This window comes from Cottoperca gobio, chromosome 14 (assembly GCF_900634415.1).
Source record: "Cottoperca gobio chromosome 14, fCotGob3.1, whole genome shotgun sequence".
NCBI lineage: Eukaryota > Metazoa > Chordata > Actinopteri > Perciformes > Bovichtidae > Cottoperca > Cottoperca gobio.
In genome coordinates, this window is record NC_041368.1 from 8,308,670 (window position 1) to 8,327,043 (window position 18,374).

The 18,374-nt window shown below is 40.6% G+C and overlaps 1 protein-coding gene across 1 annotated transcript in view; it reads right to left on the reverse strand.

The window, feature by feature from the left end:
- The window catches only part of dlg4a (discs, large homolog 4a (Drosophila)), a 44,962-nt gene that overhangs the window by 10,453 nt on the left and 16,135 nt on the right, over positions 1-18,374 (reverse strand). Inside the window, 11 exon segments of the mRNA XM_029447717.1 lie at positions 263-377; positions 1,113-1,215; positions 1,330-1,486; positions 1,650-1,785; positions 2,242-2,386; positions 3,672-3,808; positions 3,974-4,143; positions 6,636-6,760; positions 6,903-6,953; positions 8,273-8,326; positions 15,844-15,900. Coding sequence (XP_029303577.1) covers positions 263-377; positions 1,113-1,215; positions 1,330-1,486; positions 1,650-1,785; positions 2,242-2,386; positions 3,672-3,808; positions 3,974-4,143; positions 6,636-6,760; positions 6,903-6,953; positions 8,273-8,326; positions 15,844-15,900 — 1,250 coding nt within the window.

Here is an 18,374-nt window from a genome sequence, read left to right on the forward strand (position 1 = left end):
TCTTCAGTTACTTCATATATTCAACAGTTAGCACCAAATCGGCGCTTTAGTGGATGACTGGCTTTGCCCAAATTATGACAAAAACCATTCAGCTTTCTAAGTGCAGAGCAATCCAGTCATCTCACATATAAAGTCCTAACAAATAATGCTGGTTAACAAAGCATATCACTTAGCAACAAAGCTTTAGTTTTGGCTAATTATGCATAACATAATGTTGGCTAGTGTGGTCATATAGATGTGTTTGTGTGCGTCTGAGAGAGACCTGATGTAGAAGCCTCTCTTTGGGTTGCTCCTTAGCGTCGTGGTGCCAGAGCCCATACTGCTGTTCATCAGCTGTTCCCTCAAGTCATGGATCTTAGCCTCAAAACGGCTGTACTCTGAAACACAGAAATACAAACATGTAAAGGCCTTTGAACCTACACTCACACACATCAACATTTTGTGATGGGGATGTACCAATCCAACGCTTTCTTTCCAAAGACCAACTCTGATACTTCAACGTAGAATACCGATTTAATCATCAGTTGAAATGATTCTTAATAATTTTACATTAAAATAGTTTTGTAAAATACCTTACAGGTAGAGGTGTAACAATTCAGTAATCAACAAACAAATATCATCAATGCAAAGTGAAAACATTGATACATATCGTTATCTTTAATATATGCCTTTATTTTGAAATTCCCACAGTACGTCTGTGTCACCATTTCCTTCAAACTTCCTTCCTAAACATTGAAACAGTGTTTAAATGTGGCACTTTTATAGTGAAAAACAGGAGGACCTTTATTGTCTTTAGTAAAAGGAATATATTGTTTTTCTTTTTAATGTGTAGAAGAGCCCAGTAATAAAATTGTCAGATTATATTTTAGTTGATTTTTGTGAGTTGATATAAATGTAACTGAGTGTGTGAAAGTGTGCACATGAAATCATCCCATAGACCGTCCGGTTAATGAGTCGAATCGAAATTGTATTGTATTTTATTGTGTACTGTTGTCCATAGAATCTATTTCATAGCGTGTCGTGATGAAACTCGTGATACCCCCCCCACTTACTGGACTAATGTGTATAATATAAGAAATGACATATGTTATGTATGACAGTTGTGGCTTTACCATCGGGTCTGTACTGAGCGATGATGGTCACTGTCTGGCCAGCGTTCTTCAATGCCGCAGCTGCCTGTTCGTGTGTGGCCATACGCAGGTCCACCCCGTTCACCTGACGCACACACAGCATAAGTGTTAACAACCACAGCTGAAAAAAATCACTTGGTGCAATTGTAGATTATTGTGTGTGTATGTGAGAACTTTCTGATGAAAAAAGTGTCTTTACACTGAGGATCTGATCGCCCTTGTGCAGCTCTCCGCTGAGGTCAGCTGGCCCCCCTGCCAGGATGAAAGAGATAAAGATTCCCTCTCCGTCCTCTCCTCCAACAATGTTGAATCCCAGACCAGTGGAGCCTCGGTGGATCAAAACTCTGCGAGGGTCCCTGGAAGAGAGATAAAGCCGAGAGAAGAGTCATTTCTATCAATAATATATGCACAACACAAACTCAATGCAAACAGTACTACTAACAATAATGCCGCTAATCCTACGACTGCTAATAACAGATCTGTATACAGTACATGTTTAGCTGAAGGATCCATGCTCACCTGGGGATGTCATCATCTCCCATCATGCCATGCAGAACGGGAGAAAACCGACTAGGTGAGGTGGGCGTGAGGGCTTGTGGGTAATCTGACCCGAGATAGTTGGGGTGGCTGAGCTCAGTGTCCATATGGGAATATGCTGGAAAAATACACACAAAACCAAAAGAGGTCAGATATATGGCAGCACAGAATAAATGCACATGAATATGATATTTTCTTAATGTTTTGTATGAAAGATTCTCTGTAATCATCTCATGAAAGCCAATTGCAAAAAGAGCATCACCATGCTCAGATTCAAGAGGCAGATTCAAGTCAAGGATTTTTTTTTGTGTTTTTGTGAGGAAAAAGAAGAAAAACCTGAAACTGTACACCTTAGCTTTGAATTTTCACAGAACTCCCACAGTCATCTCTAGTGTATTAGAAAGAACAAGATATTCCCTCTACTCTACTTTTTACTGCTGTTTCAAGTCTGAAGAAAAAGCTCTTATTTTGTGGGTGTACATTCTTGGAAATACATCAACTCTAACGCAGGACATTTGGCGTTTTCTGATGTGATTTTCTTTGCTGTAGTTTTACTTCGCAGAGAGTGTCTTACTGCTGGTGAGGTCTGGTGGGTTGTAGGAGTTGGTCAGAAACAGGTTGTTGGGCTTGGCCACCCTGAGGTACACCACCTCGGCTGTGTTCTTCAGAGCCCCCACCGCATCCTCATGCATCACATCCTCAAGACACACGTTGTTTACCTGATTGTACACGACAAGTAGGGAAACACAATCAGGATCACCGACTGCAAACTACAAGGCTCAGAAGGAAAGGGAGACCAGAGATGACACTGGATCCTCCATCCTACTGACACATTCATATCTGCATTTGTGATGTAGTCGCTCTGCAGAGCAACTTATAATGGTGCTCAACATTTATGATCAGGCGACAACGACGGATCAAATTTAGATAGAAATACCATCATTTTAGTGACCAAAGTAACATCTTTAATAGGGATGCTCTGATCTGACTTTCTCAGTACCGATACGATCCAATACCAGTTTTTAATTTATAAGCTCTATGCCTCACTGTGCGAAAGTGACTGGGATCATTATTTTATGCGTAAGGCAGCATCAGGCTTGACCTAAACATTGCTTTTGTAACTTTTTTAAAAACAAAATGTAACAAATAAATACATAGATATACATTGATATTTATTATGAAATGGTATCCGATACCTGATCGGCTCATTGTCAAGATACCCGATCCAGCTATTTGAGTCAGTTTGGTACCAATTTAGTCAGTATCGGTATTGGTGCTTCTCTATATTTGAATGCTGGAACAATAAGACAAATTTGTTACAGCACTGACCTCAATTTAGATCCTACACAAGGTAAAAGGAACTGCTAAATGTATCAGAAATCCCCTACTCTCTCAATTCTAAGAGAATTTGCTAAGCATCTATCAGATTAGATAGGCAAAGATGAGCAAGTCCAAAATTAAAGCTTCGGGTCCCCTCTGGATTGGGAGCCCTTAAAGGTAATATGCAAATGTCCATCTTTAACTAACTATGTGTGTCACAAAAAAGAGCATTATTACATATAAAGTAATGAAGCCATCGATGGTAAATATATTATTGAACAGATTCATAATGAGCAGAAGCACGTTGCAGTATCCCATAGCATTTAAAGGTAAAGCGTTTGCTCAGACACCATTTAGTAGAAACCAAGCACCATTTTGAAGTTTCTGGTGTTGAGCTCGCCATCAGCTGCTACGCTACAGTCTCTCCGTTCTCCAGCAGATGTCAGCAATGCTGCTTGAGACTCATTGTAGCAACACTCCAGTTTAACATTTATCCCATCCTACACAGCTATTAACATATTAAAAAAAGTGATTCCGCGCCATGTAAATTACAGCTGTAATTCATCTTGGCTCCTAATACATCCATGTGCTTAAGAGGTGAGAGTCTGAGGCTATCAGTGACCTGTACTGTAAACGTGTGGGCATATATCTCTCCATGCTAGTTATTCCATATGAATGACCAACCGCTAAGATCTTGTCCCCGATCTGCAGACGGCAATCTTTATGAGCTGCTCCGCCTTCAATGATCTTGGTGACATAGATACTGTTATCTCCTGGTATGTGCTGGTTTCCCACCCCTCCAGCAATGCTGAAACCTAATCCTGAGAAACGGGAGCGAAGAGAGAGGGAGAGAGTGAGCAAAGGAGGTACGGGTTAACACAGAGTAGATTTGCTAAATCCAGAAGGCACAGTTTAGCTGGGTATAAAGCATCCTTAAACCCACACAGCAGCGGTGATGTTGTACACCAGTCCACACTTCCACATACCTTTAGGCCCTTTGATGAGTTTGATTTCAGTGACTTTCTCTGCTGCTGGTTTCCTGCGGAGAACATAGAGGCGGACGATAGCACCTGCCTCCTTAAGGGCCTCCACGGCTTGGCTGTGTGTCACCTCCCTCACATCGACATCATTCACAAATAGGATGCAGTCGTTCACACTAAGAAACAAAGAGAGAGAGAGATAGAGATAGAGAGAGACCATTGGAGGGAGAAGGAAAATGCATAATTAGTTTTTGTCAGTGGCTGGAGGGATCCAGCTTGGCCACATAAATCTGGCCCGTTCCCTCATCTCCTATCATCTATTAGGCATGCAGGACTATTCTTGGTATGGAGAGATAAAGGCTTTAAAATGACATATCTACATCGGCCAGAAATAAACATTATTTACAATATGACAAGCTGATAAGAGGACGCGTATGCGCCTGTGACGCAATTTTGTTTGAAAATGTTGCATAAAAGTAAATACGCCATGTTTAATAAGTAAACCTAAGTTGCAGTAGTTTATATCTGCTTCAGCAATTGGCCAAAATGAGTTGTATCGGTAATATCAATATATCAGATATCAGGAAAAATTCGATGTCGTGCATCCCTAGTATCCAATATTAACGAGGGTAGAAACCCTTCTGCTATTGATCTAGCACAAGGGCTAGCTGCAGTCTAGCTCTCTTTGCGTTAACTGTTCCTGAAAATGATGAGGAGTGGATTTGTGAAGTGCAAGTGACAGCCTGTCTTTGCAGAAGCCAAGAATTTGATGAAATAGCTATTTTCAGATGCACACATTCTTCCTCCAAGGGCCTAAAAACTCTACTTATCACGATCCCATTCATGTGTTTAAAATTGATTTTTACGGCCATGACAATTATAGGGTGTAACATTTTGTAAGACTGAAATAATTCTTGAGGGCTGCTAGACAAATGAAGCTTAGCGAAAGTTCAATCAGGAAGACTATCTTCATGCTAGCTTTATTTATTTACATTCTCATCTCTCTGTCTTCTTTCTCTTGAGCTGACTGAGGGCGTTCGCTCTACAATTCAACCAATCAGATTTTGCCACGACCGCTGTGAGCCAATCGTCTCATTGCTGTCAAACTTTAAAACAGCTCCTTCTTTATAATATCAGGGGAATATTCCTCTCATGCCATGACTACACCCTTTAAAGTGATGACACCAGAATGGGGGTCTAATCGCCAAAGAGTCCTCATGTATTCTTTCAACCTTTCCTATTGTGCACACTGTGTCAAATAAATTAATTTAATTGCTCTTAAGCCTCACTTAAATTAAGTATCTCCTGATTGAAGTGAGATACATTACTAAACCCAACTCCAAAGAGAAACAATGACATCTTCATACAAAGTGTCTTTTTTCATAAAGTAACACGTTTTTTAATGCTGGCAATTCTGGTGCAACTCCACCAGAGAGCATCCTTTAATGTTCTCTGTCGCTCTGTGCTCGTAGGGATTTACATACAATCTATTCTAAAGTATAAAGAACGAGTTATATACATATTGTATACAATGTTCTAAATCAACACTATTAAGCTGCACTTTCACAAACCTCTTATTTATACTGATAGTGATTGTTTTTCAAAGAGCCTAAATCATAGGAGCCACTGAGTCACTCAATATGGAAGACAGAACAAATGTTGTGGTGTTTGAATGATCAAGTAGAGACTTCAAACCATCTGAAAGCAACATGAATTATACGCCCACAAAATTTGTCAGGTTATCAAGGAATTCCATTTTTCAGATACTAGGAGTAGTAATGTTCAAAGTGTTTTCCTCAAGATATAAGAGATATGTCGCTCATAGCAGAGAGGAAAGGCCAAGAAACACCCCCCCCCCCCCCCCCCATTGCATTCAGGCAAATATAAGTGTACTCTCTTCCAGATGAACGTTTATAGGTCAACTGTAAAATGAAGGACGAGTAGGACGCTCTGTACGAGGCTCAGTTATTGCAGTTGCTGTTTAGTGCCATTTCCTTACCATTTCATATCATGTGTTTAAAACAGGATCTCTTTTTAACGTGTATAAATGTTTTGTTTAAATGTACGAGACTCTCTTGAACCTCCAAAAAACAAAATACATTTACACAAAAAACATTTTACAAATTATTAGACCAAATACAAACAATAAAAGTGAAAGACCTATACAAGTAGTAGTAGTAGTTGTAATAGGGTGATATCTGGGTAGAGGCATTCAGATGTTGAATTAAACAGGCAGGGTTTCTCTGATGTAACTTTGATGCTGAGCGGGCTGGACAGTCAATAGGCTGTATTTCTGTGCTACAATATTTTGGATTTAAAACGAAGAGGTGAGGTTCTACTTGGGCTGTTTCTCTAAGTGCGTTTGCTGGTAGAAAAGTGACTGGCTGTCTGAATGAGTGAATTCAAAAGAAAATGTGCAGGAATGTGAAGAGAAAAGGCAGGGTAAATGAGGGCAGCAGAGCACATTTCTTTCATCTGAAACCTGCGTAATGGGCCCGTGGGCTTTTTTGATTGTTGAATTATATATTAGTGGAATGTGGCTTTGTGCTTATTGTAGCTTAGATGTGTGTGTGTGTGTGTGTGTGTGTGTGTGTGTGTGTGTGTGTGTGTGTGTGTGTGTGTGTGTGTGTGTGTGTGTGTGTGTGTGTGTGTGTGTGTGTGGTTTTACCTCAGCCGTCCATCCTGAGCCGCGGCTCCTCCAGGTATGATTTTGGTGATGAAGATGCTGGGGTCGTCGCCCACATGAGGGTTGTCTGTTCCTCCTGCTATGCTGAAGCCAAGGCCTGAGTTACCCTGCAGTAGCAAATACAAACAAAGATACATTATTATTCACAACAGGAGCATTTGACTGTGACTTTAGAGCTTGGAGTCATCGTTATCCTTTTACATGTAAACATGACTAATCAAGTTTAAAAGATCATTTTCTCAGACTCACTCTCTCCAGTGTGATTTCCTCATATTCGATTTCTCCTTCTGTCCCATTCACCTGTCAGAAAAGGTTGTTAGTCATTTAAAGAAAGTTATATTTTAAACAATAGTACATTTATTTAAACAATTATACAAGTGTAAAGGGGCAGCGTGTAGTATTTAGGTGGATCTATGAGCAGAAATGGAATATAACATTCATAACTATCTTTTCATTAGTGTATAATCAGCTGAAACTAAGAAGGGTTGTGTTTTCGTTTGCTTAGATTGAGCTGTTCATATCTATAGAGGGAACGGGTCTTCTTCACTGAGTTCGCCCTGTTGCACCTCCATGTTTCTACAGTAGCTCAGAAGGAACAAACCAAACCTGAGCTCTCGACAGGGCCTTTCCTGTTTTCACGTTACATGAAGGCCACCATAGTTCTCCGACCTGCTTGTAAAGCCTCACCTCTGAATTGTATTGCTTCTAAAGTAGTGTTTTGCTTAGGATGGCCTCTGAGTGAGGCGAAGGTCCTGAAAGATACCACGGCGTTATCACAGTTCTGCATTCAGCGGCTCGTTACCGCAGTCTTGTAAAGGGAGGGGTGAGCGAAAGGGTATTTAGTTAGTTGCAATATGCAACCGCAACGCTGGACGTCGCCAAATCCCCCACACTGTCCCTTTATCTGTTTATACAAATGATTTATAAGAAGAAAACAAATAACCATCATATGTTGCTATTCATCAACAGACTCAGAAGTCCTGCTTGGAGGACTTCCCATCATCTCATGAACACGTCATCATCAGCACCAAAATTTAATTATAGCAGTGCTGTCCACTAAATTCGATCCAGAAAGGTTCTGCTCCTCTTTCACATACTGTGTTTGTGGACCAGTGTGGTACCTGGTTGAAAATAGTAACGCTATTCTTTTAGTCTAATTCGCCTTCTGGCTGAACAACTCAACATCAGCTTTACCTCTGCAATTAGGAAGGTCCCAGAGGAAGAGGGAATTTAAAGAACTTCACTGTTTTGCGTTCTGACCTAGAAAACACAACTTTTCTTCGTGCTGTAGTGGGACAACAATACTGGTCTGTGGTGGGAAGCTTTCCTTTGAGAAGCCTCATTCTCTAATCGCTCACACATGATAATATGTTCAAGGTATTTCACCACTTTCATTTTAGAAAAGACTTTATTAAGTAATGTACTGGCTAATGTATATCGAACGGAGAAACACAATTTTAATTAAACGTACTTATCGTTCAGATTTAAACAATGCGCAAAGACCTACCTGGATGCTGGGAAAGGAATGGAATTACTGATAATAGGGACTGAATATCAAGGCACTTAAGTTGAGCCTAACATAACAATACAATAAAGGAAAGATTAAACATAATCCTTACGTATGGGGAGCCATCGAGTGTGTCAGTGTTCACCACCACTGGAGGAGTATTTCCCTGGAGGCAGAGAGAGAAGACACGTTATTAAGAAATAATGGCAGAAAGTTAAAGATGAGTCCTGGATGAGCTCTCAGTATATCCCTGAAACCTACAGTCACGACTGATGGGCATTTTAGCTCTCAGCTGTGATGATAACACTTCTCATTCTAAGGTTGTCCCTCTGAAGGACAGAGAGCCTTTTATTACTAGCCCACAATGCACACCGTTCTAATTCATGCTAGCCCCCATGTTTTTTGGTGTATCTTAGCTGCACTGCAGTATAGCTGATGCAGTAAACGGCTATCTAGTGAATACTGTGGACCTGGACGTCTGCCTCCCGTCCACCGGTTGTTGTCAATGCCAACTGGTGAGCCAATGACAGGACAGGATTTTTGCTATTGATGTGGTTTGGGTTTACCTGCTGGGACTTTTCTCTGTCAACTCTAGTAAAGTACGACATCTAACCTTAACACGCTGTAATCTCTTTATAATATATTCTCATTCTTTTATGCTCCTTTCAAGGATTCCCTCTCATCATCAAGGTATCTGATGTTGGAGGATGTAAATACACCAATGCGTACACTACTCCAGAGAACACGGTCAGACTCCCCATCTAAACTCCTGTGTTTGTTTCTGTCATTGTTCTGTACCTTGCTGATTAGCATGTGAGAGACGCCGTGTGCATCTGAAGTGCTTACAGAACAGCAAAGAGCAGCATAAAACCAGCCCGCTGACCTTCACAGACCTGACAGCTCTGACACACACAAGCAGCTACACAAGCAAAAGGAACACAGGTTTCTCAGCTTTGAAGAAAAACAATTTCTCATTCTTACCCAGTGATTTCTTTGTGATGCAACGGGAAGAGATTTAAGTTGTCACAGAAACTCAAAGAAGAATGGTCACTGTATTTGCATAGATTACTATTAATATTATTATTATTATTATTATTATTATACACCTTGCTAAAACTAATAATAATTCTACCTTCATGAAGGTTATAATGTTCAGTTTTTGTTGTTTAATTGCATTGCATTACACTGACAGGTGTTTCCATTATTTTGTCCATTATTTTATATCAATGAGTGTATGCTAAATAAGATAAACCCCTGTATCATCTTCCCGTTATAACATATATATAGCTCAAATCCCCTTTTCTTATTATTAATCAAGTTGAATGATACTAAATATAGCTGCCATTATGAAGAGAAAATACTCATCCACATGACGTAAAGACATAAAACAGCGCTCCACAAAACGCCAGAGCTCGGCATTAACTGCACACTGTTCGATTATAACAGTGTCTCTGCAGAGCTTCACCGTGTAGCTGTGTCCAACGGGCCGTGCTGCTGAACATTACGTCAAATTCATCCTTATCTAGACACAGAAATAATGAGTATAGCCAGCAGAAATCTAAGCCCGGTGCAGGCAGTTTCCCTGCAGGGATTCTGACAGAGCCCTCTCTCCCTCTCTCTGCTCTGTCAAGTCGTTCGACGTCGCGGTTGTTAGGATTTACAGTGTTTGGCTGCTCCTGCCCACCTAATATTTTAGCACCACCTATTCAGCTAACCCGTCCTCTGCCATGTCTGTACAGGCAGCTCCACCATCCATCCTCACTCAGACCTTTGCCTCTGGATGGATTTATATGCAGCACGTTGTGCCAGTATATGCATATTCAAAGACAAATAAAACTGATTTATTTAGGTTTTTCTTCTTACCAGATTTTACAGTGTTTTGTGTGACGTGTGATTGAATCATTTCCTAAATAAAGAACATATATCAATATACTAGCATGCACCGTGCTGAGGCAAGAAACAGAGCCACAAAAGAGTGAAGCAGTGTGTTTGAATCAATTTCTTTTTTCCATTAAGAGTTGAATAAATAGCCTTTATTTAGCTCTGGAAACATAAGTTTCAGCCTCTGTTAAAGATGTAACTACACACTGTACACGCTCCCTCCTGAATATGTGAATCACAACACATTTAGGTGGCCTGGTCAAGCTCTAACTGCTCTGTGCACGTGTGCCTGCCTACGGACGGTACGTCTGAGGCTCATAACCCATTCTGTGCACGCTCGCACCTCTAGCGGCTTTCAGTCTGACGGACAGTTTTAGTCGAATGAGGTCGAATAACGCCAATAGTAACGACATTCACCTGTTTAGTTAAGCCTAAGGATCTTTAAAACACCAACGGCTGTCTTTCCTGCCTTTCCTGTTGAGATTAAGAATGTGAAGAATGCTTCAATATCATCAGAGGGGTTGATGTCACGTGTGAGCTGGCACTGGAAAACCAAAGGTTGCATTAGAGAGGCATTAACGCTGCACGTCCTGCACACCTTGCAGCAGCTGGAAACCTTTAACATGTAAAAGCCATCCTGTCAATAAGCAAGATATTGACCTCTATTGAAATACGCAATGTCAAACTATGAATTGGCATGTGTTTGACAAAGACAATGGGTTTTTCCATGAATTTATTAGGAACGCTTTTTATGTATTGCACAATTTCAGTGTAAAGTGCTGCTCTTCTGTTTAAGAGAGGAAGAGGTACAGACGGGCACCGCATACTCCAGACTGACCCTTACCATAGGGCTGTGCAAGGTTGTTACAGAAACAAAAGGAAGTGTGTGAAGTGTTTTGCAACGTATAGCTGTGGTTTTGGGTTGGGCTTAGGTTGGCAGTTTGGATGGCTGGTGAATTAGCTGCTTGTGTGTGGGTTTTAGTGCAGGATGTGACAGAGGTTAATTTGGACATCACTTCATGCACATTGCTCACTTATTGGCTTCCTATTAAATCCCACGTATATCTGTTGAGTGCAGGAAAGGGTGTGTGCGGGGGTTATTGGGTTGCGGAGTTGATGGTGACCTACGGCTCCCTGTTTGATGGAATATTGTATGAAAGAAACTGCACCTTCACACCTTTTAGAGGAGGACCCACAAACATCTATTCCCACACACATAGATAGCCTTGGTATCATAACAATAACAAAATCAAACATACTCTTCAAGCACCACCTCTGAGCCACCAAGCAAAATGCCATTTTCACTAAAATAATTTCCTAGAAATAATGAGCTACAGGCATAGTAAAAAAAAAAATGTCAACATGTTTAAAACATGCCTACCAGCTTATGATGTCGCTGTTTCTTGGCTTTCCGTACATTGTTGAGGAACCGACAGCCCATCTTTTTGGCGTACCACACGGACATAAACATTCTGCTTCAGTGTCGAAATGTAGCCGAAATCGTGGGTGCTACCGCCCAAAATGACATACACACCCACCAAATGTGGGGCGAGAAGAGTTCGAGTTCGCTCGAGAAATGTCTACTTTCAACAATACCACAAAAGCCTCATTGCAAAGCCAGACATTAGGTTTAGGCCCTGCCATAACAGTCGATCAGACACCACAGAGCGTCCAGATTGCCTCAATAAAAAAATATCTATTTGATCTTGACACACGCCGTTTCAGCTTTGCTTTCCATTCAATCTAAATAAAACACAATAGCTGCGGACAAAGGATACACCTTTACACAATTTTAAATCAAAAAAGCACAGCCCATTAAGTGTCCTCCTCTTGCTGAGTCGGTGCTGGAGACTGCATTTGAGGAAACCCAATAACATCCTCCAACCCAAAGGCTCGAGTTATAAAAATGACTCATCGCCGATAAGGCTCGTTATTATCTGCGACACAATCCTCCTGTCTTCAGAAATCACCCATCCAGAGCATTTTGCTAACAGATCCTTCCAGTCTTCGTCCTCTGTGGCAGCGGACTGCGATAGCGGTGCCTCCCTGCTGCTGCTCTGTGCTCAACGAGAATGCAGTTCATATTTTCTGCTGCTACTGTACTGTACCCCTCCCACCCCCACTGCTCGGGGAAAGACGAGCGAGCAGGAAAGTTTGATGGCAATTACTTAGCTGTCTCTCTGTATAATGTCGAGAGGGGGAGGAATTATACTTTGGCTGAACTTAGAAGGACAAGCAGCTCAAACTGGCCTGACGCGTACTAGGGAGCACTTGAAACTGAGAGGGGGCTGGAGGCTGTAAGCCCCAGTTCTACAGTCAGCCCGTCCGAATAGGGAAACATAAACACAGTAGTGGCAGCGAGGGGGAAAGAATGTAGCTTGACATCAGATCATTTTAGTTTGTCCTTTGCTCTGTTTTTTTTTCAGTTTTCAGTTGTAGTCAGAAATCTTTGCAAGTAACAGCAATCTGTCTAAAATGCTAATTATTGCAATCTGTTTGCTTTGATTTGTACTCATTTTCTTTTCCTCTTCTCATTCAAATCCAACATTGTGAGGCATAATCAATCCAAGATAACAATCAATCATTACAGTCCTGCTCAAGCCTTATGGACCTTCTGCGGCCAATGAATTTAGCACCATGGACAGCAAAACCCTTCAAGGAGGGTAAAGAATGGGACAGGATGTTTGAAAAGGGAATGTCTGATTGCCTTATTTTTCATTCCTCAATGAAATGATTAAATGGTGGATGTTGCCATACAAAGGCACACAACTACTTAAAAAAGACGAGTAAAATTCCCATTTAAATCCACAGCTTTTCTTAACAGAACGCTCGAGCTTTCTCTTTTTGAAAGACAGATGGATGGACAGGCGTGTATATATGCACGCACGCATGCACGCACGCACGCACACACACACACACACACACACACACACACACACACACACACACTGAACAGAATTATGTAAGGACATGCTGAAGGACAAGCTGTCAGCTGACGCTCTCATTTTGTTAAATAAAATTCCTCCGTCTACCTATCTAATTTTCTCACCCTTCCAATTGCAAGGCCCTCTCTATCTGTCTTACTCTGCCATTCAGCATGAACAGCTCTCTCGTCCTCTTCCTGCATGCATATTTTTCTTCCCTCTTTCTCTCTCCCCTCTACCTCCCAAAGGACCTGAGCTGCTGCTGCACTGTAATTACACCGAAGCTGCAGGGACATATTTAAACATTTATTAAAGAAAAGTAAGGAGGACGGAGAAAATGAAGATGGAAACCAGATACTATCTAGACAGTAGTGCAGAGCAGAGAGGGGAGGGTATAATGTGGAGCTCTTGGGGAAACACTACAGAAAACAGTAATTGAATCTTTACATGTTTTCTTTGCTAAGTGTCAAACACATCTTAGAGGGGTTGACTGTTTTGTCTGAAGAGGATTTGTGTGAAAAGTATTGTGTAGGAACGTTTTTGTGGTTATAGAGGAGAGAAAGTGATATGTATCTTTTTTCACTAGAAGAAACAGAGTGTAACATAAACTGGGCGGCAGGGGTCTTCAGTAAGCACTTTATGCCTGTTGGTTTTCACTCCCGGCTCGTCAGGTAAAGGATAAATAGCAAATGTGTTGTGTAATTTATTCAGCTCAAGAAACACTGTTTCCTTAAGACTATTATTGAGACAGATCTCTGTCAGTGAACAAAGGTAGAAGGTTATGAAAAGAGACGGAGAGCAGCGTCAGCGGTGCCTCCAGGGTAGTTAACGTGTGAGTGAACCTCCCAATTACAAAGAATGAATGGAATTTTAAAAACATAGATTGGTTTTAGGATATTTCTTTGTATTTCATCCTGCTTCTTCAGACTCACACACGCTCAGTGAGGCCTACTTTAATGTCTATATGGGATGTTTGAAGGTATCTTGAATGCAAGATTCAGCCAAGCTTAGCTCCATAACTAGATGCCTGTGGGATTCACTGCAAAGGCAGGGAAATACCCTTTCTGCAACACTGAAGGTTTATGGCTTAACGCTCATTAACTTAGCCTTAGTTTTTGGAAACAACCCTTTTCTTAATTATTTTTAGGAAAAGAGAGCAGATAATCAATTTGCCTTGTATAGAAATCTGTATGTGTTCAATGTGGTATATAAAAGCATTTATTTGATCTTGTGTTTGCTTTTAGATAGAACATAAACTTTCAATGTAATCACAGCAGTAAGAAAAACGCCCATCACAACAATTTATGTAGCCCCATAATAAAAGGGGGACATGGTACAGCAGACTTATAGAGTCATATAAAGTAGAAGAGGTAGGAGGATCCATTAATATGAGCACAGATCGATATCAAAAGTTCTGTACAGTGTGAGAAAAAAAAAATCATTTCTAATTACATTACGCCCTGAGTAAAAAAAGAAAAAGAAAAAGGATGTCATTTGAAGCTAAAGCACCTCTTCGCTAAATCATGTACATAACCCAAAGACCTCCTCTTACTTTGCCAAACCGTTGCAGTGCTTCCAGAGACAATCCTACCCATAAATCAACGGGGCCTGGAGTGGAACTGGCAAACCCCACGCCATTAAAGCAATAAAGAGACAGACTGACGACACCACCTACACATCAATGACAAGCACACAGGCACTACAAAGCTGCAAAGACATACACACACATACTGCAACGCATCTGAGAACATACTTTAGCCTACCAGTAGAGAGAATGTAAGCAATTGTAGTACGTCTGTGTATGTGTGAGGGAATGTACACGAACACGTGTTTCTTACTGATGAATTTATGCTGAAGGGTGTGCAGAATGCCTCTTATGTTAAACCGTTTAATTATAAGCAGGCACTATTAGACGGGATGCGTTCAAGGTCAGGGCAAGCAGACAAAGATGGGAATTGATGTTGAAGAGTAACTGCTTGTTCAACAGAGACGTAGACTGAAAGATATAAAGCGCACTTCTATGTAGCTTTTGTGTTCACGCTTTCCATGCTTTCCTTTTTTAAACGATAATTAGCTTGTTGTTGTTATTTAAGGTAGGAGGGAATGTCTAATGAAACCTTAGTATGAACTCCTCTGCCATTGCTTCATAGTTTTCTGCCTTGCAAGAAAGATACAATCCTTTGAGCGGTTCATGACGCGTGAGGCTAATGCAACCTGTCTGATCATAAAACTGTTTTATTGAGAAAGCAGCCTAGCCATCGTTTCAAGGTTATGAAAGTCACTCTGACAGTCTAACACTGACACCTACAGGTTTCAGTCTGTCCTGCAAAGTGATTACATCTATCTGTCTATCAGACCCTCGTGCTATATGACACCTTCAACACACCACTGAAGCTTTAACATCCTCCTACTCACAGCATCACGGGTACCTTTCCATTGATTTACATATTTATATCAGGATTTCAGGTTTTGTGTTCAGCCTGAGAAACCTGAGAAAATTCTCGAGTGGAAATGTGAATACAACACAGGAATTCAATATTATAACGTGATGGAAGCACAACATTTAAAAACATTTCAATTCCAGTCATGTGATTTCAGACCCAAAAATAGTCATTGAGTACAAGCAGAACAAATCTTTCAGACAAAGGAGATTTGAATGACAATGAGTATGAACACACTGATACCATCAGAAAACAGATGACCTCATCCTCTGGCAGCACAGATAAAATGGGCAGTCTGCAATCAGACAGCCAAACTTAGTGACACTGAATCCAACAGAGACAGGAAATGAGGACACAAATCAGACTGATGACAATGACTGATGATGATACCGGTAACTTTCAGGGTGAAGGAGCGGCTCGGGTTTCTGTTCTCTTACCAGTGTGGAAACAGCGGAGGTGTACATTGGAGTGTGTCCCGAAGACATCAACACAGGCTGCAAAACAACATAAAGGAAAGGGTAATTGTGCAATGTATGCGGACGGGTACAGCGCAAAAACAGTCGGCACGGCTTTGTTTTGTTTGTTTTTTTTTAAACGCCATTAACATTAACACACATTCACATCTGGGTTCAATGCAGAAGTCAAACAAAACCAGGTAACCAGAAGATTATTATTAATAAAAACATATAATAAGCATATACTAGATGCTTTGAACATTACATGCATACATTGGGGAATGTCAGCAGTGTGCCATACAGAAAGCATACAGTACAGAGTAGGGCTGCCCGTCTCAGTCGAGCTGCCTTTATGCTGAATGTAGAATAGAATGAAAAATGTTCATCGACTAAGAATGTCTTTAGTCTGGGACAGCCCTAGTACAATGTTGCAAAAAATCAGTAGAAAAGGGGACACTCGGGGAAAACACAAGCACTGACAATGTATCATATATATATATATACATAACATATATCAGTCTTTTAGATGTTGTTTGGGAATGGAAATATATTCAGACCACTAAAACTGTTTTAGTGTTATGTATTAATTATTGTAATGATATTATGTACTGAATGTTACATAGCAAAACAATGGTCGATAATAGAAGAGAAAATTCACAAAATAACATATGCTTAATGACATAGCAACACCCGCTCCCCCCCCCGTTACCAGCCATTGATCATTTATCAATTGATAAATGACTGATAAAAAAACGCTTATTCCGAATCAATTAACAATTAAAGAACAGCGGGATCATTACGCCTGGTAAAGCAGAATGGATTTTAGCCTGTAAGGCTGAAGCTGCTACTCTAAACAATGCACCCTGTGACTATGAATTTTACAAACAGCAGCAGTGCAGCATTTTTACATGTCGGGAGACACTTTTCCTCCCACTGGAAAAGTTTTACATTGCAGCAAAGCACGTCATTAAAGTACGAATGTTGAGACCGCTGTATTTGCTGATCCAAGTAGGACTACCTGAGAGGTGGATGCATGCTGATCCGGATATTTACAGATACTACATGTGCACCTTTCTTTCCTAACAGAGTGATTGATGTATCCACTGAACTCATCATATCAAATCACACAGTAATAAACAGGGTGTCAAGAAAATGTCAAGACTGACACTGACACTGTGTAGGGAAGCGATACTAGTGATTTACAAGTTACACAAAGTGCAGATAAACTAGCCGTCATCATCATCACCACCACATCATCATTATCTTCATCATATCCTCCTTAGATTTAATAATCTATTACACTTACACTATGCTCATAATCACTGACATGAGGCTGAGTTGCTATAAAACAAAATGGCTCCGACAGTGTTTGTCCACAGCCATCCATCCTTTTCCATATCTAAATATATAGTTTATACCTATTCAAGGATGCAGACCACTGACATAAAATGATACAAACAATTCACTTTGAACTAATGCGAGCCCAGACTTTTACACTTCACAGTGCATTCACTTCTCCCTGAAGAGGAACACAAGACTTCATAAATAATGGCAGTATTCCAGAAATAGAAATAGGGCCAATCCTGGTTCCCAAAAGTTTGTGAACAACATCAACATGCTGCCTTTCATGTGATAGGAAACATATCCTCAAAATGGACTTTTGCTTTGGTGTAGGTGTCTTAATAACTATGTTATTACTGTTGGTAGAATCTCAAGTTCAGTTACTTCACATACTGCATGTTGAAGTTTTATAAGACAGTTTTGTATCTCTCTCTAAAGTTTTGATTCAGAATTATCTGCGGACATACTGAGCACCAGAATTTCATCTTTGCAAAGCGTCTGTCAGAAGTGATGGGACTTTGTGCTCATAAAACCGGTGTCGTTTTACACAAAAGTATTACCTCGAGCGGTTATATCTGGTGGGACTTAAACGTTTTTGCGGCCTAGTTTAAAACCACACAATCCTCCAGACAGAAGAAAGAATTTGTAGAATAAAGACAACACGGTAGCGAGGAAACAACCATACTAGATTCTTATAGATCTTAGATCTGTCACTGTCAAAGATGTTCAAGCTAAATTTGCATTTGGTGTTTCTCTGTGTCACATTAATCGGTTTGTGAATGAGTGCTTTAGACCCGAGCACTCAGACTAGTTACATAGTATGCTTGCCAAACAGATAATATGACATGCAACAAAGGTCCCCAGCTGGAATTGAAACAGGGTCGTTTGCGAATAGAAGATAAAATAGTGTTATAGTCTTCAAAGTGAATTCATACTTGGCTGGTGCAAGCGGGAAACACTGTTTAAAGTCAATCAAAAAGAATGTGGATATTATCAGAACAAACTTGTTATTACTTTGACTCATTTTGAACAAAGGACTGATTTATTTTCAGTCGCATGGTGTCAGGAAACCACATCAAGTACAGGACAGTACATATTACATGACGCATGAAACACTTTCAGCCCACACAACACATTGGTGTCAGTTCTAAATACGTTCATATGTAATCCTA